The sequence below is a fragment of the Cucumis melo genome, chromosome 4 (genome assembly GCF_025177605.1).
Source record: "Cucumis melo cultivar AY chromosome 4, USDA_Cmelo_AY_1.0, whole genome shotgun sequence".
Classification (NCBI taxonomy): domain Eukaryota; kingdom Viridiplantae; phylum Streptophyta; class Magnoliopsida; order Cucurbitales; family Cucurbitaceae; genus Cucumis; species Cucumis melo.
In genome coordinates this window covers 32718347-32737437 of record NC_066860.1, presented here as the reverse complement: position 1 = coordinate 32737437, position 19091 = coordinate 32718347, and the positions used below count along the sequence as shown (strand labels likewise).

Sequence of the window (19091 nt, the reverse complement as noted above, 5' to 3'; positions counted from 1 at the left end):
CAAATTTTCCATTGCTAGTAGTTACAATTTTCAAGCTAAGTTCCTTGTACCGTGCTTCTCAAGTTTTTGTGAACGGATGGGGAAGTGTTGGAAAACTTCAACTGCTAGACGATCCCATCAAATTTATTCTCAGTTCATAATCATCAAAATGTAGAGAGATTATAAAAATGTGGATCACTTCATAGTCCACAATCAAGGAAGTTTCTACCTTTTTGCTATGGTGATGAAGAAACTTCAACTCCATGTCACCCTATTTCACTTCACACATTATTTGTTTGTATATCTATTGGTCTTACCTTTGAGGACTGGACCAGGAACTAATTTTGTACATACTAGTGATCAGTTGTGGCTGGATGCAATCATGTCTTCAGTCAGACTTGGTGTTTGCTAGGGAAATATCATTGTTGTTATTTAACAGCCACTTCAAACATTCAATTAATATTCACCGAGTCTATTATTTTAGGTCCTGAAAATGGGAAGTGAAAGTCCCAAAAGGCGAGGGTTCTTTTTTTTTTTCTCCTCTTTAAGAGGCAGTGAAGTTTATATTAGAAAGTGTTGGGGTTTTGACAAAAATTAAGACTTAACCAATCATATCAGGGTGGAATTTTCTTTAAAATGCCCAACCTTCCAACATTTGTAAAACCTGGTATCAATTTGCTTTTATTTTTATATGAAAAACTTGAGTTGGGTCAGGTACATGTTATTTTATTTATTTAAGATTCGATCGTACAAACTATGTGGTCATAAGAAACCTATAGAAAATACACAGTGGGGCAGCTCAATTGATACTAAAATCAAGCATACATTCATGATGATTAAAGATCACTAAGTTGTGTAGGCATAAAAAATATAACAATACAGTCGAGTGTCGTAGTGTAAATACTAAATATGAAGAATGGACATAGAAAGAACATCAATAAATTATAGAAAAAACGATGAAGACCAAAGCCGCTCAATTTCACATTTGGAATCATTCAACTTGTGAATAAAAGCGGAGACCTCGGGCAAAAACTATTGCCTAATGACCTAGATATGAGAAAAATATGATTAAAGTATTTGCTTCTCTAATCATATCAAAGATTCAATTCATTTTGGATCCATTTGGATTGTATATAGGCTTTCAAGGATATAAACATCAAATATTTGAGATTTGAATATCTAATATAAATGTTTGGAACAATTTATGTATTTATTTGGATATGCACAATAGATAGTTAATGTAACTGTTAAATATATATATTATATTTGTCCATTTTGAATATAGAGCCAAAGTGAAATTATTATTTAACTAAATAAAAGAAACCAATTGATGTAGTCATTAGTCAAAATCAAATTAGCATTATTTAATATATAATTATATCAATAGTTATTTAATCAATTAAAATAAAATAAATGAATACTTTTATATTAAATATAATTAAATTATTTGAGTAAGTGTTTTTTTTTTTTTTTTTTTAATTTCAACTAGTATTGTATATTAAAAATCGAATCGAGAGAGACCTTAGGAATCCTATTGGTTAGGGGAGATTTAGAGCTAACTTCCTCCTTAAGCAAGGCCCGGTCCGAAACGGTCGCTTTCAGACCAAAATGAACGGTCCATTAAAACCGTACGGACAAAAGGAGGTAAAATCCCGCGTTGAAAGATCCCCCTGTTAGCTGTGGCCACTGACCAGTTTCCCGCAACCACAATACCGGCCTTCCCCAACACCGCAGCTTCTGCGAAAACGATCTCGTAAACGAAGGTCGGTTCTTCCTTTGCAATTTGTAGAGAACCTAAAGCCTTCAACTTTTTTGGCAATTTCTTAATGGGGTCCCGGTACGAGCAACAACATCACTGTAGAGCTACGACTCCCTTCACAGTCACTGTCTCCACCGCCTTTGAATTTCTTTCCCCAGATTTTTATCCCACACTTTGTCGGCGTATACTTCTTTTTTGCTCTCTTATATATACTCTGCTCCATTTACACGAATTCATAACTGGGTTTTCTTTACTTTTTTAAATTTCGGAACAGTGTGTATTGGGGTTTGAGTTTGACAGATGAAACCCATTGAGGAGGGTGATTCAGTTAATCCTATTGACGTATCTTCTTCTTCTGCTCAATCGGAGTTTGATGCTGCTGGGTTTTCTTCGGACCCTGAATTTATGTTATTGCCCTTTTCGCGGCCTTTAATGGGTTCTGAATCGTTTTCTCCTCGTGGGTCTTTTCTTGAGGATACAGCAGCAGGGCTTTCGATGGTGAGTATTGGTTTTTCTTCGTCTCCATTTACAGGGGGACTTTTTGGTGAAAACCCAATGCCATCTTCTGCTGCACACCACATGTTCGACGTAATGCTTGAACAAGATAAAGGAACTTTGGATCCGTTAGCGGTGCCGTGTATGGGGAGTGGTGTGCCTCAACCGCTAGAATCCCTTCATAGTCAGTTTGTTCCGCCATTTCTGTGGAAGACTTTCGATATTGTTGAGGATCCTGCGCTTGATTCGATTGTATCTTGGGGTTCGGCAGGGCAGAGCTTTGTGGTTTGGGATCCCGTGGAGTTTTCTAAAGTGATTCTTCCTTCTAATTTCAAGCACAACAACTTCTCCAGTTTTGTCAGACAGCTAAATACTTATGTGGGTATTGCAGTACAGCCTCTAATGGCTGCTGTGGTCTGTATGTAAATTTTTTGTGCCACCTTTTGTTTTCTGCTCTCTTTTTGTAATTATCTTGATTTCTTTGTACTTTTGTGCTTGTTTTTCGCCTCTAGGTTTGTTTTCTTTTTCAACTTTTTGATTTGTTATTTTATTCTCTCTGTAATTCCTGACAACGTTGCTGGCAGATGGGGACGAGGTTTCCCCCCTCAATCTCAATGTAATTGACTCATTTTTGTACTTTTGGAATATTTCATGGGGTGTACCAAACTTAACTCCTCATGCTTCTGTATAAGATCTTTCCATTCATATTTTTACTGGTTCGTTTTTGTACAAGTCAAAGCTTGCTTCTCTGTAATGGGATTGGTGTATTTGTGTCAGTTTTAAGTTAATGTGTATAATTAGTGTTATTTTTATGTACCTTGTCATCCACTTTGTACAATATGTTCTTAAGTAATGTAAGAGTTGCTAGGCCACTCTTTCCTGCTTGATATTGCAGGCCTGAAGAAATACTCCCCCCTAGTGTTTGAAGGGGATTGAGGACTTCCATCTTCACCAGGTAGAATCAGGTCAAATTGACCGTGTTACTATGTTTACTTACCTTTCTGTCTGTGTAAGCAGAAACAAATTTATTGGAAATTTGGAATTTATTAGTTTTCTTACTGATTAGAGATTACAAAGGGTGATGGAGCTTCCCCTATGTAAGAGAACTTTCGACTACCTATTGAGTTGTGTGTTAATTTTTGTTTTAATAGGTATGTCATGTATGCTGATGTTTGTTGATAGGAACACCTTTGGTATGTTGCTATACTCTTGATTTTGTCTTCAACGATTTGAATAACTCGTGGGGGATTGAATTCAGGGATTCCGCAAGATAGATGCGGACAAGTGGGAGTTTGCGAACGAATATTTTCAACGCGGGAAGAAACACTTACTAAAGAACATTCAGAGGCGGAAATCACCTCATTCTCAGCAGATTGGAAGTTTGATAGGGCCATCTACCGGAGGAGGGAAGTCTGGATTAGAAGATGAGATCGGAAGGTTAAAGAAAGAGAGGAGCATGTTAATGCAAGAGGTTGTGGAATTGCAGCAGCAACAGAAGGGAACTGCTCAGCATGTGAATACGGTGAATCGACGCCTCCAGTCAGCAGAGCAGAGGCAGAAACAGATGATTTCTTTCTTGGCAAAGTTGCTTCAGCATCCAGAATTCTTATTTCGCTTGCAGAAAAAGAAGGAACAGAAGGATATTGATTCCTCAAGAACGAAACGGAGATTTGTTAAGCAGCATAAACATGAAGATGGTTTTACACCTTCCGCGGAAGGGCAGATTGTTAAATACCAACCTGATTGGGAAAATCTAGCCAGATCTTCAAGCACATCGGATTTGAATCCAAGCCTGCTTGAAGGACCTTTTGCTTATCTTCTGCAGGGAGTATTTGGAGACTTGGGATCAATTCCAGAAGGCGTGCCTAATTTTCAATTTAAGAATGCTTCATCAAGCGATGTAATTGCGTCTGAGGAATTAGCATTCCATCATGGAGTAGTAAAACCAACAGAGGAGCTGAGGGTGGAGGCTTCAAACAAGTCGATGGACGATCAACATTTCAAGGGAAAGGCTATTGAGAGTCCCCCAGAGGAATCCAATCCCGACTATTTTCTCTCTTTGGCAGAGGATATTCTTCAGTCCTCGCATCATGGAACTGGAGGCGTCATTAAACCAGAAGAAATTTGGGATGCATATCTGAGTGCCGATGTTGGTCCATCCGGTTCAAGCAGCAAATTGTGGAGCAATCCGGAATGCTTCGAGGATCCATTTTTGCAAATCTCTAGCAAACAACCACCAATTTGGGATTTCGGCTCCCAGCAGGCCGGAGATTCGAGCATGGATAAGTGGTTAGCTTCTGGTTTTCCATTTGACGATCCAGATAATCAAGCTTATCCCAAAAATGCAGATGACTCAGATAATAAATAATCGTAGACTTGATTACCTACTACTGCTGCAGCCACTATGAATCCTAATTATATATCTAGTTGAAAGAACTATGGATTGAGTGATTTATTTACTTAGAAAATGAGTTGATTATTCACTTCCATTCTATCTTAAAATTCAGGATCTTCCTTTATTTCTATCTTAAAATTCAGGATCTTCCTTTATTTCATTCTCCAACTTCCATATACAAAATGCAGGTAGTTATATAGGTTGGGTTGTGTTTGCTTTTCACCTGCAGTTTTATAGTAAGTTCTGTTGCTAACATATACATTAAGTTGCAGGCATGAAATCATTGGACAATCTATTCAACAAGAAGCCGGAGTTCATGGAAGATTGTTGGAAGTAAGGGCCTTGATCCACTGTGATTCTCTTTTCCAGCTTTGATGGTTTTGTCGTGGAAGAGAACTTGCAACCATTGCAAGAAATCAAAAAATATAAATCGGCAATGGGGTCTTGGATTTGACGAGCTCTGGGGGGGACGGTTGAGAGAAGAAGCCGTAATGGCATCATGGAGTGAGAAGAGCTTGAAGCCTCAAGAAGTGAGGGTTTGTATGGTCTAATGGTCTGCTGCTGGTTTAGTTTGTCATTACCATTCTAAATCCTTTCGGTTGAATTCATTGGCAGAACAAGTTTAGACATGTTATCAAGTCGATTATTTTTTTCTGTAAACTGTAAAGCTCAACTGTAATTAATATAATTTTTTAGATTTTTTCTTCTTTTTTTTTAAGTTAAATGTTTGCTTTTTCATACTTCCATGTGCTGTATTAAAAAATTCATAATTTTGAAAAACCGTTGAAAATATCCGTTTCTGTGGATAAATTTTTTAAAAACAGAATCTTAAAAACAAAAAATATAAATCTCCATTTGTTGATACTTAAAAAGTTAATCCAAACCCGCTACAATTTAGATATGAAATTTGTTATATTTTCAAATTCATTTGCATTATACTATATCATACATTTACAACCGACTCTAAATGTTATATTCACATTTTGCATTATACTCTTGTGTTTGGCCAAACTATTGTTAAAAGGTGTTGTGGAGCTCCATTTGACATACTGGTGACCTTGTATTTTCTATGACTTAACATTGCCTTTGGTACAGGTGACAATGTCTCTTTTTGGAAAGATCGATGGCATGATTGTGGTATTCTAGGCATACTCGTTTGTTTCGTCTCTCTTGTACTCTTGATATTTCTGTTAGTGAAATATGGCCGGCTGATTATGAGACTTGGGCACTTTAGACATAATCTTTTGATCATGAAATTCAGGAGTGGGAATCTTTGTCTACTATTTTTGTCTTCTACTAGCTTTTGTATGGTGTCTAATTCTTGGAGATGGACGATTGACTCCTCATCTATGTTTACTGTGAAATCTATGATTGATGACTTGATAAGTGTTCTCAAGCCTTCTAAAAGGAATTTTTATTTGAGTATTTGAATGATCACTTTTAAAAAAAAAAGTTAAATATTTTCTTTGAGAGCTTAGTCATGAAGTTATAAACACTGTCAATCGTCTCTAACGTTGTATGCCTTATATATCTCTTTCTTGTGCTAATGTTGAATCCCCTGCTCATCTTTTTATTCATTATCCTTTTGGTTGATAATTTTGAAATCTCATTTTTGGAGGCTTTTGGTTGACCTACTAGTTTGTCCAATGATATTTTGAATATCTTCCACTCTTATGGTGTGTCACCTGTTTATTGATTGCAAGAAGGTTATTTGGTTGATTGTTCTTCGAGCTTTCTTTGGACTTTATGAGGCATGCGTAATAGGCATCTTTTTCAAGACTTTATTTGTGTAAAATTGGGCAAGAACTTTAGCTTTTCAGTCTTAGTTGCCAATTGATGCTCTTTTTGTAATCACCTTTTGATGCTTGAGGTTACTCCTTAATTCATTTTATCACTGAAATGTTTGTTTTTTATAGAAAAAAAAAATCAGTACATATGAGTAAGACAGATTCAAACCACTTGGTAGTGTCAGAGTTGAATAAAGAAGTCAAGACATGTGACTTCCTTTGTCCCAAAGAAATTTCTGGGATCTAGGTAGACGCTCTGTACCCATCAATTCAAATCAAGGGCAGAGATCGGCTTACTACGCATCCCTAACACAAACATATACATAAATAAAAAATCTAGTTTTTCAAACCATGCCAAGCTTAATAGTGTGATAAAAAAAAAAAAAATAAACAGAAACGATACACATATTTAAATATCTTCACAACAATTAATTTTGAAGGAATATTCTGTCCTCTACAACTTTGTGTCCTAGTTAAGATGATAAAAGGTAGGCTTAACATGCAAAGAATCAGATTGAGGGCCAAAAAACAAAATTGTATATAACCAAGTAAATAATTTGTCTGCTCGCTCCACATAATTGTCATGCTAATACCATGCATTTCACTCATAACACAAGTTAACGAGAGGAGGATTGAATCAAACAGTGTTACACTAATTGAACTATTCCAAATTTTCCTCCGGTTTTTCAGAATCTTCCTTTGGTTTTTTAGAGGCTGGCCCATCATCTCTATTTTTCATTTTTGCTTCACGCCGTTCTCTCTTCACTCCCTTTGATTTGTCGACTATAGCCATGTCTCCAACCTACGAGTCAAATTTGAGCAAAGCAAATTATTTGAATAACCTACAAATTGTGATGAAAATGCTACTTTGGTGATAAACATGGCAAGGGAAAAGTTCAATAACATGAACCACTTCCAATCCCTGCGGTATCTTTGACAGTCACGATTCTCTAACAAGAAAACAGATATACAAACAGAGAAGGAGAGATGTGCACACCTTTTGATCAGGAATATATATCCTTCCAACCTTGCCCTGAATAATATCTTTGCTAACATTTTTCTCCTGGGAGAAGTAAACATCAAAATTAGACCAAACAGCTTAATGGAAAAAATGAGGTGTATTCATTAAAAAGATAGTCATCAAACCTTCTTCTTAGCCTTATCCTTGGCTGTTTTCATGGCTTCTTTCCTTAGGCCATCAGTAGGAAGTCGGTGGCGGCGAATCACCATATCCATTGAAGGACCAACTTCAACTAGTTCCATTCTTGGAACTACTGAACCCGATTTCTTCAATCGCAATGCACAATGAGTGAGAAATACTTTATTTGGTGAGATGGCTGTACATACATATACACGGTCCAATCCTGAAAGATTTAAATTCTCTACAACCTGCAAGAGACCATAGATATCTTTTATATCTATATCTTGAACGGTAACACTCAAGTCACCTAAAGCTGCAGGGTTTTTACCTCTCCTCGAAATAAATCAAGCAAGACTTCCTTTAAATGCTTTAGCTCTTCCACATTCTCAAATCCTTCCCCAATGAAAGTAATGAAAGGCTTTGACCCCACCCGTGGAGCTAGTTTCTTATCGTATGCGAAAGAATGCATTGACTTGAAATTCTCAATCCCAACCTCAACCATGTCATAGATATGCTGATTGTAGGTTCTTGCTATGACAAGGTTATTGGGTCGTTTCTTAGAGTGAGAACCATACTGCAAAAGTGGTGCAATAAGTACATCAATAAATAACTGGAGACATAGAAGCAAGAAGCTGTTTACTATTTCATAATAACAAAGGAAAAGATAAACAAAGCTAGAACCCAACAGAGCCGATATTTGCGGTGTTTGCATATAAACAAAGCAGTGTACTTCCTGAACTGGAGTTCTCGAAACTCTTAGCGGCTAAACTTACCCAAAATAATGCAAATCATGACTATGTTTTTCTACAATGCGTTCATCCGTTTGAGGACTGCTAAGTTCTTCCATAATCCATTTAAAGAAAACTAAAAGCACTCATCCAACTGAATCAAACCTTGAGCGAAGCATTGCATGGCTCTAATTAGTTTTATATCAAATGATTCGTTGTGATTGCAAGGTAAACAAATTGCCTTCGATGGGAAAACTAAGTTGAAATATCAAATACGAACTTTAAAGAGGTACTCACTGCAGTGCTCCAATAAATTAAGCGAAATAAACAACCTAGTACACTTAGATTATTAAGCATTCATAACTTTACTCACCAGGAGAATACTACAGTCAGTTTTGAGAGAGAAAAATTCTAAAGACGCGTCACCGCCACTTTCAAATGGTTTAATTCCATCATTCTTACGAGAATACTTCACGGCACTTTCTTTCTTCAGGTGATAAAGTTCCGTCAGTACTTCATTCAGCACGCCACTCGTTTTAGTTCCATGAAGTATTAGCGTCTTCTTCCCCGTCTCAACCTACAATATCCAAATCGATAACCAAATCCATCAACGCAGAAAAAAATAATAATCCAAAACCCATATACATTTCCATCACATGCGTTTAATCAACAAACAGAAACTATTTACTGGGGACTGGAAGATATTACAAGTTTGGGGGCACGTTTCTCGAGCTCCCGCTTAACTTTCCGATTCTTGGGAGTTCTTATCTGCAACATGGTCCACGACGAGGGGATGAAGGAGATAAGATTTAGCGTTTCGCTGCTGAAGTAGCAGAGGAAAATCGATACAGTTCCGGCGACTGAGAGCCGACGCCGATTTTGGAGGGCTTTGAAGGATGGGCGTCTTCAACTTTAGGGTTTTGGGGTCAAGTGGGGGTTTGCCAAGACTCGTAAAGCCACGTAATCCGCCTATTTAAATTATTTATCAAAAATACATTTTTGTCCCCCACATCCTTTTGTCTACCTTTTATTTTGTCAGATACTTTAAAAATTGGGGTTTGTCCACTTGTGTAAAATATTAAAAATGTTCTATCAACTACGTCGCATCGTTTATAATATATACGCGGTGGTTTAGATATGGTTACAAAAATCGTTTAAATATGGCTGTAATTTATACTACGATGCTATCATTTACATATGACTACGATTTATACGCGATCGTTTATATATGGATATAATGGGATCATTTACATATGATGCATTATATACGCGATAGTTTAGATATGGCTACGATTTATTTTTCAGTTTTATCGATTAATTTTGTTACATGATCATTTAGATTTTAATTTTGGAATTTGTTTGAATTTAGGGTTTCAATATTTATATTTTAATTTCAATCTTTAATTATATACTATTCTGTATTTAGAATTGATATTTATATACTAATTATGAGTTTTATTATCTTTTACCTCAATTAAATTTAATTCTAAAATTTCACCTTGTCAATATTTTAAATTATTCGGTAGATATCAACGTCACAATCATTTAATACAATAAAACACATAAAGTAACAAGTGTTATTAATGTGATAATAACTCATATAACACAATATTTATATGATCAATCTTATAGTTAGAAATTGAATTCTCCTACAATACTGATATTCGGTTGCATTTGGATCCTTAATCTTCAAGCCCAACATTTTGTTTCAAATCGTAACTTGGTAGTATTATTGTTAAAACAATTGTTGTTGTGCAGAACATATTTATTATTGTTATTATGTTAAAAATAACGTTAGCTTATTATATTATCTTCTCTTTACCTCGTCTGCTCACATTACCCTATTTTATAAATTTAAAATAAACAAACCATCGTACAGCAAACATTAATTTTGATTCAATTATATTAGCATGTTTTTAGTTCAAGGTTAAATTCCTATTCATGTAAATTACACTTTTTAAGTCCATTAAAAATATCATAGCAAAACTTATTGAAAATTTAAAATCAAAAGATTTATATCAATGTTATGTTACTAATTGACATCGATAAAATTGATAAAATCTGAATTTTTGGTGTATTTTGATTATTTTTCTTATAATATAAATGAAAAAAAAAATCCAATTATTTGGAGGGAAAATGAAATAAAAAGCAAAAGTCGATTTCTATATATATTTTGTTAGAAAATAAATGGCCCAATCCAATAATGAATAAAGACCATAAAAACCTTTGCTTATCGCCCGCCACGCCGCCACCTCTCAATTTCTTCATTAAAGTGCTTCATCGCTCTCCATAGTCATCACCGCAGCAGATAAGAACTCGATAAAAGAGGAATTTTACTAAATCTAAAAGGTTTTTTCTTTTTCTTTATTTTTTTTTCTGTCTTCTGGTTAATAATTAAGAAAATAATAATAATAATAAAAAAAGGAACGGACAGCTCAAACTGGGGGCTAAGCGTTCTTGCAGTCTCTCTATATAACAAGCCACTCTAAATCTCAAACCAAAGCTTCCCTTCTTCCCGGTTTCCTCCGTTTTTCCTTTCAATTTTATACCTCCCTTTATTGTAAATCTTCTTCATTCTCTGTAATTTTATAGGATTAGGGTTTTGTTATTGTACAATTCTTAGTGCTTACTCGGGTTTCCTTTTTTTTTTTTTTTTTTTTTTTTTTTTCTTTTTTCTTTTCCTTGTAATCTACATGTTGCTTTTGCGCGAACTAGTTGCTGGTAGGAAGAAATCAAGGAAAGTTATTGAGATCTTTTGTTTTCTTATTTTGTCAATTTCTTTCCGTTTGTATCGATGATGTAATTATACAGAAATTAGAATTTTGATTAGTTTTAGGAAGGATTAGGGTTTTGGTTTGCTAATGGAAATGGAGAGCTCGCGGAGACCTTTCGATCGAACTAGGGAACCGGGTTTGAAGAAGCCCCGACTCGCCGATGAGGCTGACCGCGGTGCCAATATTAATGGCCGGCCGTTTCCGCAGAGACCAGTTGTGTCCGGGAATAATATTGTGCAACAACCCAGATTTCGAGCAAGTGATAGGGATTCGGGAAGTAGTGATTCTGGTCGAGGGGGGTATCAGCCTCAGCCACCGCAGCATCAGGAGCTTGTGAGTCAGTACAGGACCGCCCTTGCTGAGCTGACTTTCAATTCCAAACCAATCATCACCAATTTGACCATAATCGCGGGTGAAAATCTTCAGGCTGCCAAGGCGATCTCTACCACCATTTACGCCAACATTCTCGAGGTGAACCCAGTTTAAACTGTGTAGCAGTGTTTTGCATTCTGTTTATTGATTTTCTTTTCTTCTTCTTTTTGTGTGAATATGATTGTATGGGGAATTAGTGTAGAAGGAAAAGAGGAATACAGAAATTGATTTGTTGTTGAAGTGCAGAAGTAGAATTGTAAGTGCATTTGGATTAATGAAATCTTTGCGTTTTCACAGCGATTTTTTTTTTTGTCTTTTGTAGAGAGCGCAATATCTTGGTTGTGGAATATATAAATAGCCCCTATAATATGCTTTTTCAACGCGCCATAATCTCTTATTACTCAAAACTACATGTTTTCTTCATAGTAAATGCTTTGTTTTCAAAGGAGGTTGTAACAATGCTGGTTTTGGTGTGGCTATCATTCACGAGGCTGAGATATCTAATGAAACTTTGCGTTAATAATTGGTGACTTTGCTATAATAAGGTTGATTACTTATTGAGCTAACTGAACATTTAATTTATTGTACAAGTTAAACGACTCTGCGATTTTCTCTTCTATAATTGATTGACTCTCCTGTGTACTGAAATCGATGGTTATATTTGTTGGTTGGCTCTTAAGTACGTTATTGCTAAATCCATCATTCAACGACGATGCAAAAATTTGCACCCAATAAAAACTACCAATGAAATAGTAGGCACCAAGCTGAGTTGACAAATGATTGCATTTTGACAGGAGGCTAACGATCTTTCGTCTCTATAAGAGATTATTGATCTGGGAAAACTTTAGCAGCTTTGAGCTAGGATATTAGATAAAGTTCTCGTGGATTTGGTGAAAGTCTGTATGTTAAAAGAAACTTTCTATTCAATCAGAAAGAATGTTGCACAAAAATTTCCCAGACGCTTGGAATTGTAAATTTGAGTTGTATTGTAATTGAAGGTTTGATACCTTAGGTCTTCCTTTCATGCTAATCCTGTTCTTTATATGGGTGCCTTCTAGTGTTCCCTTCTCCTGATCTAGTGAAGCTTGAAATATAATATGCTACTAGAGAAGGATCAGTCAGTTTTGATGTGCTGTGCACCCCATATTAAAATGTTAAGTGAGCGAAAATAGATACTGTCAGACACTGATTTTCTTTAACAATTAGATTTGATTCTGGAGTAATGATTGAGCACTAGAGCTGCTGTTCAATAATTTCTCTGGTATAGTTAGAATGACAATCTTCAAGAGGTTTGATTCCCTTTTTATGTGCGTTTTGAGGTCTGTGAAAGCACTGTGCACGCAGTTAACTTGTTTGTATAGTTGAAGGAGATGGTTTTAATATTTCAAGAAACCGCAGTGTTATTTGCCGTCTCAAAGCATGATTAGCCATTGAATGCAACAGTAATCTTGTATTCATTTCCACTTATGTTTGACAGATGTATTGAATTTTTTTATTTTCCTCTTGGCTCTTAAGGTTTTACCTTTCCTCTCATTTGAAGATCTCAACCAATATTCTGATCGTGTTCACCATTTATGTGAATGCACATCCTATATTGTAAATTTCTACGCATTCTTATTTTACTCTGATCTTGTCCAAGTATTGTACTTTCTCTCTAAAACTGGTATTTGTATTGTATACGCATGTACAATATGCTTGCTTATGAGTATTTAATACCTTTATATGGGATTGGCACTACAATTGTTAATTGTTCATCTGTCTTGATGCTATGTTGATTTCTTTGTTCTTATATATCTTTATTCTTACATATGTTCCAGGTTCCTAGCGAGCAGAAGCTACCGTCACTTTATCTACTGGACAGTATTGTAAAGAATATTGGAAGAGATTACATAAAATACTTTGCAGCAAGACTGCCGGAGGTTAGACTTTTGTTCCCTACCAAGAGCATCCCTCACCCACTGCGCACGCAGAACAAAGCAAATTTTATGTCTTTGTCCACCATAAGTATAAGCTTTCTTGATGCTCTTTCAGTCATTGTTCATTTTCTACAACTGATAGGAAGATGTCAACGTGAATGTCATTTTTCTGCATTACTTGACCAGTAACCTGGGTTCTTTCAAGGATAATAATTTTATGATAGTATTCTTTGCTGTTCATTATCTTCTGCTTATCCCTAATTTATAAATATTTATTTCTATCATTTTTTAGGTATTCTGCAAAGCTTATAGGCAGGTTGACCCTTCTGTACATCCAAGTATGAGACATCTTTTTGGCACCTGGAAAGGAGTGTTTCCTCTTCAAACTCTGCAGATTATTGAGAAAGAACTTGGATTCGTGCCTACTGGTAGTTCTTCTTCTGTGGCCATAAACTCGAAGCCAGATTTGCAGGCACAACGTCCAACTCCCCACAGTATCCACGTAAATCCAAAGTATATAGAGCGACAACGGCTTCAGCAGTCAGGCAGGGTTAGTGAAGTTCTGATATTGCATTCCGTTTTAATCAGGACAATTTTCAACTTATCCTGGTTTATTAAATGTGATTATCTGCCCTTATAAACTGAGAATCTGTCTTCTATGTTAAGTGGACTACTGATACTTGGTGATGTTATGCTGTTTTCATCCAAAGTATTGTGTATATTATTCCCATTCACATACATTGGCAACCAATTCAGCTTTGCTTGGATGTAGAAATTGATTTCTGAAAAATCTGTAGGAACTTGCCTGTACTTTTTTTTAACCTAAGAAACTTAACTTGCGAAGTGGATTTGTTACTCTTTTTTCTTGTTCTGATTTGATTAATCTTTTGATAATGAATTGTTTGTTTGTTACTAAAAAAAGATTAATCTTTTAAACATGATGAAGGTGAAAGGAATGCCTACTGATGCTACTGGCGGTTCAACAAATGTAAGTCAGGATGTTGCTCAAGCTAAAATTAGTACTGGACGTCCATGGGCGGATGCTCCTATTAAGGTGCTTGTAAGTAATTTTTTTATTTAATCTATTTTTCAAAAAAACGAATTAATAATTAGTTTTTCATTCCCTTGCTATAAACATCGTGGTATAAATTTTGCAGGACATTCAGCGTCCCCTTAGAGATGCACCAAATGATATGGCACAAGAGAAGAACGTCACAGCTGGATACTCAGACTACGAATATGGTTCTGATCTTTCAAGGACATCAAGTGTCGGAAGAAGAGTCGTTGATGAAGGGCGAGACAAACCTTGGCCTTCAGCTGGAAGCAATTTGTCTGAGAAACTATCTGGGCAAAGAAATGGGTTCAATATCAAGCTTGGATATGAAAATTACTCTGCACCCAAGTCTACAAACACTGGTGCACGTTTACTGCCTGTGCAAAATTTTTCGAGCAGCAGCAACAACAGAGTATTGTCTACTAACTGGAAGAACTCTGAGGAAGAGGAGTTTATGTGGGGTGACATGAACTCTATGTTGACAGGTCATGGTGCACCTGCTATCAACAGTAGCACTGGAAAAGACCAATGGACTCCTGAGGATTCGGATAATTCGGTAAGCTTGAGTATAATTGAATGGGACCATTTTTTCCTGGTCAACAATATCTTGTAATACCAAATCACTAGTTACGTCGGCAGAAAGCAAAACAAATGTTTTCTACATAGTTCACTCCTGTGGTGCATCTCTTAGGACTGGCACCATTATGGACCATTGAGTATGTCATAGTGATTATTGAGTTGGTTTCAATGTGCAGGGTATTGACAATAAGCATTTAAGCGTACGGGATACTGGGGCAAGTGTTGATAGAGAAGCTTCCAGTGATTCTCAGTCATCTGAGCAGAGAGAACTGGGGGATTCTGGACAGCAAAGGTCATCAACGTGGCAACTGCAGGAGTCAATATCTCTGGATGGGCTGAGAGCTGGGGTTCCTAGAAAGAATTCAGGTCAGTCAGGAGGTTATGGTGCTACTCTCACTGCACTGTCAGGTACAAACTCTTCTGTGGATCAAATGGGAGGTCGACCACAGATCACACCATCTAATATTGGGGCTTCAGGACATGGGTTTCTGAATAAAGGAGGTTCAGGGCCCCTTGGGAATGTAGGCCATCAAAGATTTCCATCACGAAGTGTTGCATTCCCATCTGGACAGCCACCCTTGCACCAACGCTCACCTTCACAATTGTTAGTGGATCATGTTCCTCATCAAATACATGACCAGAAAACAACTTCATTTTCTAATCTTGATCCACGTAAAAGGCATATGCAGGATGCTGCCCTTGGCCTGCATCCCAGCGTTCGACCAGATAATCATCAAAAGCCACAGACTCATGACCTACGAGCTTTAGCTTCATCCATACCCGGGTCTCAACCAAGGCACCAGTTCTCTTTATCTGAGTCACTAAAACCTGATGTCACGCAGTCAGAACTTTCTAGTCAGCTTGCAGTATCAATTCCAGGCACTGATTTTGGACCATCATCATCAGCTGGGACAGTTCCAGATCGATTACCTGCAGAAATTTTGGGAAACCCAAGCACAAGTAGTTTGTTGGCTGCTGTAATGAAGAGTGGACTTTTTTCCAACCATTCAATAACCAGTAACATGCAGCAGAATCTCAGCTTCCAAGATGTGGGAAATATGAAACCCCGTTCAAGCATTAAACCCCCTCTACCAAACCGGTCTTCTCCTGCCCATACATTCTCGGAGCCAAAGATTCAGGGAGAATCTTCAGTAGGTCCTCCATCAGTTGAAAGCCCATCAACTATGGTTAAGTTGTCTCGGACAAAGGTAGAAGAACCATCATTGCCGTCTGATCCACTTCCACCTTCATCTCCTATGGATAGTGCATCTACTGAAACTTCACATGTGGTAAATGATGCTTCTAGTCCAATTTCTAACCTTTTGAGCTCATTGGTTGCAAAGGGGCTTATATCTGCTTCAAAAGGAGAATCAACAAATAGCGTGACATCCCAAATGCCTTCACAGCCTGAAAATTTGAAGTCAGGTGATGCTGTGACTAGTTCTGTACCAGTTCCTTCCATTGCTGTTTCCTCTTCCTGTCACTCATCTACGAAACTCGAATCACCTTTAAAAGCTGCTGCTAAGAGCTCTACTAGTCCACCTCCGTCGGCCACAACTGAGATAAACAACCTCATAGGCTTTGAGTTTAGTTCACATGTTATTCGCAAATTTCATCCATCTGTGATCAGTGGACTCTTTGACGATATTCCATATCAATGTAAGATCTGTGGTCTTAGACTGAAATGTGAAGAACAGTTGGATACTCACTCACGGTGGCACACATTAAGAACTGAGGCAAACAATTCAAGTACAGCACCAAGAAGATGGTATCCATGTTCAGATGATTGGATTTCTGGAAATGCTAGATTTCTACTTGATGCTGAAACTTCTCTGGATGAATCTGATTTGATGGAAGAAGATAATGAGCCAATGGTTCCTGCTGATGAAGATCAATTTGCATGTGTTATATGTGGTGAACTTTTTGAAGATTTTTATAGTCAAGAGTTGGGTAATTGGATGTACAAAGGAGCAACGTATATCACCATCCCATCAGTGGGTAGCGAGGTTGGAGGTACAAATGAACAAGTTGCTAAAGGACCTATTGTACACACAACTTGTTTAACGGAAAGTTCAGTATATGACGTGGGACTGGCAACTGATATTAAGATGGTAATGTTTCTGGTTCTTCATGCTTTTGTAGGATTTGATTTGGCTTCGTTATCATCCATTGTTCTCCCTGAATATTATCTATTTATTTATTATTATTTGTAAATGGTACGTTTATTATTTGAGGTCAGGCCAATGATAGTCCGAATGCTACGGCATTGGGCTGGTAAAGCCAAGAAAAAGATAATGCTTCTATTAATTGGGTTGATGATAGAATCAAGTGTTTGGTTCCCCATTTTCTTGGTTTTATGTGTCATTAATAGAATCAATCATGAAACACCAGAATCGGTAATCGTTTTCTTCTTTTACTCCACTGTGAGCCCCTTTTACTGACGTTTAGGAACTACAAAGCATAATCCTTAAATGCATGATAAGTGCCTACTTGCGTTAATATATATTTTCATGGCTGCCCCTGCGTGCTGAAAGTAAATGCCCAGATCTGTCTCCCTGCCTTGTATTGAATTTGTACTTGTAGCTGCATGCATTTTCTCGTTTTAACATTTAAATGTTGTTAATATAAGCTTGTTTGCACTATGTCCAATCTTCTACAGGAAATGGATGTATGATGCTTCCCCTACAAAGCGTCATGTCGGAACTACACTGGCAGACATTCTACTCGTGCAATTGGCGGGGGGATGAAAAAGGGAGTATGGATATGAGTGCGTCACTCATGGTAGTTCGGTTGATTACCAAAGGAGATAATAGGGAGTGGTAGCTCTATACTGGTATTTTCTAGCTTCCAGATTCCTTTTTGTTTTCTTTTTGTTTCTTTTTTTCTTCTAAAGATATATAGTTGAGAATACATCAATGCAATGATCATTTTCATTCAGATCTTTACCATCTTGTTTTCTCAGCAAATTTTCACTTAACACCAAATATATCTGTTGATGATATAAATGAGGCAGTGCAGTCCAAGTCCTGGCCGCTTGGCATCTCTATATCCGCAAGCCTTTGTATTATCAAAAATCGATCATACTAGCGTGGTTATGTTCACCATCATCTTTTCTCCTTGTATTTTTTGCCTTCAATTTAGCTATGGATACATATCATGTTAGACAGCAAGGGAGAGTTGTTTAAGATTCTCTTAGCTTTTTGAGAAGGGTTGTTCACTTATCTTGCGGGTCTGGTCTGGATATGACTATAATGATGATGTTGGATTTTGCTTCTTTTTGCTTCTATCATTTGGCCTCAGTCCCACCTTGTTTGGTTGATTAGACAAGCTTGGCATGGCAGATATTGTTATAGTTATGACAGATTTTATTGCAATAATTGTCTTCAATGTTATGCGTTGTGTAATTATGAGAACTGCTCTGTCTGGATGGACATTAGAGCGTTAAAAAAACAAAAAAGAAGAAGAAAAGCCAAATGATGATTCAAACGTAAAAATTCCTTGGATTCATACCCTTTGGTCTTAGAATTGTATACCAACTAAGAAAACCCAAAATGATGATTCAAGCAAAATACATGCAGGATTGTCAATCCCGTGAGTATCATGATTGTTGTAATTATACTTTCAAGTTTTTAATTAGGTTCAATTTTTACATTCGAACTGTTCAAAGGTCGTCAGGAAACTCATGGAATTTTAAAGGTTTCTTTTCTTTTAAATAATTTGAAGAAAGCAATGGTAAATTTTAATCTGCTTTTGCCTTGGTTCTCATGAATGATACTGTTTTAGCCTAAGAATTATTGAATTTTAGAAGGAAAAAAATTTGTATGCAACTTTACATAAGGTAGATTTTGTTTAGGGTTTTGTTTTTTGTTGTTAAGGGTTGATGTTGAGAATTAAAATGAGGGGATAAATAAATTAAAAACCAAATTATTTACCTTTCATAAAACAAAAATTCATTTATAAATATCTAGTCTGTTTTATTATTTTTGTCAATTTTTTTTTAAATAAGCATAATTTAGCTTTAAAATTATTTTGTTTTGTTATTTCTGCCCATTATTTACCTATCAAGCTTAATTTTAATTTTAAAAAAAGAGCAAAAATTAGATTAGGGTTTT

The 19091-nt window shown here is 36.5% G+C and overlaps 3 protein-coding genes across 6 annotated transcripts; 2 read left to right on the top strand and 1 right to left on the bottom strand.

The window, feature by feature from the left end:
• The first annotated feature begins 1633 nt into the window (after positions 1 to 1633).
• Positions 1634 to 5346, top strand: LOC103503136 (heat stress transcription factor A-3). The gene is made up of 3 exons (XM_008467294.3): positions 1634 to 2611; positions 3492 to 4522; positions 4901 to 5346. Exons 1-3 carry the CDS (start codon positions 2039 to 2041, stop codon positions 5001 to 5003), a joined length of 1707 nt encoding a protein of 568 aa, XP_008465516.2. The 5' UTR covers positions 1634 to 2038; the 3' UTR covers positions 5004 to 5346.
• Positions 5347 to 6929: 1583 nt separating this feature from the next.
• LOC103495160 (ribosome production factor 2 homolog) lies at positions 6930 to 9243 on the bottom strand. Its single transcript, XM_051084138.1, has 6 exons — positions 8993 to 9243; positions 8658 to 8861; positions 7885 to 8130; positions 7562 to 7804; positions 7413 to 7478; positions 6930 to 7217 (listed from the first exon to the last, which is right to left on the bottom strand). Exons 1-6 carry the CDS (start codon positions 9059 to 9061, stop codon positions 7077 to 7079), a joined length of 969 nt encoding a protein of 322 aa, XP_050940095.1. The 5' UTR covers positions 9062 to 9243; the 3' UTR covers positions 6930 to 7076.
• A 1468-nt stretch (positions 9244 to 10711) lies between these two features.
• Positions 10712 to 18265, top strand: LOC103486572 (polyadenylation and cleavage factor homolog 4). 4 transcript variants are annotated; one of them, XR_007820431.1, is made up of 8 exons: positions 10712 to 11529; positions 13248 to 13349; positions 13639 to 13896; positions 14293 to 14400; positions 14504 to 14956; positions 15156 to 17090; positions 17639 to 17812; positions 17942 to 18265. XR_007820431.1 is itself a non-coding variant. In XM_008444577.3 (7 exons), exons 1-7 carry the CDS (start codon positions 11146 to 11148, stop codon positions 17651 to 17653), a joined length of 3255 nt encoding a protein of 1084 aa, XP_008442799.2. In that variant the 5' UTR covers positions 10712 to 11145; the 3' UTR covers positions 17654 to 18265. The 4 variants fall into 4 exon arrangements, 2 of the variants coding, with proteins under 2 accessions (XP_008442799.2, XP_008442798.2); XR_537096.3 differs by having other exon boundaries at positions 10713 to 11529; positions 14293 to 14406; XM_008444577.3 differs by having other exon boundaries at positions 17639 to 18265.
• The last annotated feature ends 826 nt before the right edge of the window (positions 18266 to 19091 follow it).

Coding starts and splice junctions, on each gene's coding strand:
- LOC103503136 (XM_008467294.3), top strand. CDS start 2,039: ATGAAACCCATTGAGGAGGGTGATTCAGTTAATCCTATTGACGTATCT. Junction 2,612..3,491: donor TCAGACAGCTAAATACTTAT/GTGGGTATTGCA, acceptor GATTGAATTCAG/GGATTCCGCAAGATAGATGC. Junction 4,523..4,900: donor GATTCGAGCATGGATAAGTG/GTTAGCTTCTGG, acceptor ATTAAGTTGCAG/GCATGAAATCATTGGACAAT.
- LOC103495160 (XM_051084138.1), bottom strand. CDS start 9,061: ATGTTGCAGATAAGAACTCCCAAGAATCGGAAAGTTAAGCGGGAGCTC. Junction 8,862..8,992: donor AGAAACGTGCCCCCAAACTT/GTAATATCTTCC, acceptor TGGATATTGTAG/GTTGAGACGGGGAAGAAGAC. Junction 8,131..8,657: donor CTGACTGTAGTATTCTCCTG/GTGAGTAAAGTT, acceptor CCACTTTTGCAG/TATGGTTCTCACTCTAAGAA.
- LOC103486572 (XM_008444576.3), top strand. CDS start 11,146: ATGGAAATGGAGAGCTCGCGGAGACCTTTCGATCGAACTAGGGAACCG. Junction 13,350..13,638: donor TTGCAGCAAGACTGCCGGAG/GTTAGACTTTTG, acceptor ATCATTTTTTAG/GTATTCTGCAAAGCTTATAG. Junction 13,897..14,292: donor GGCTTCAGCAGTCAGGCAGG/GTTAGTGAAGTT, acceptor AACATGATGAAG/GTGAAAGGAATGCCTACTGA.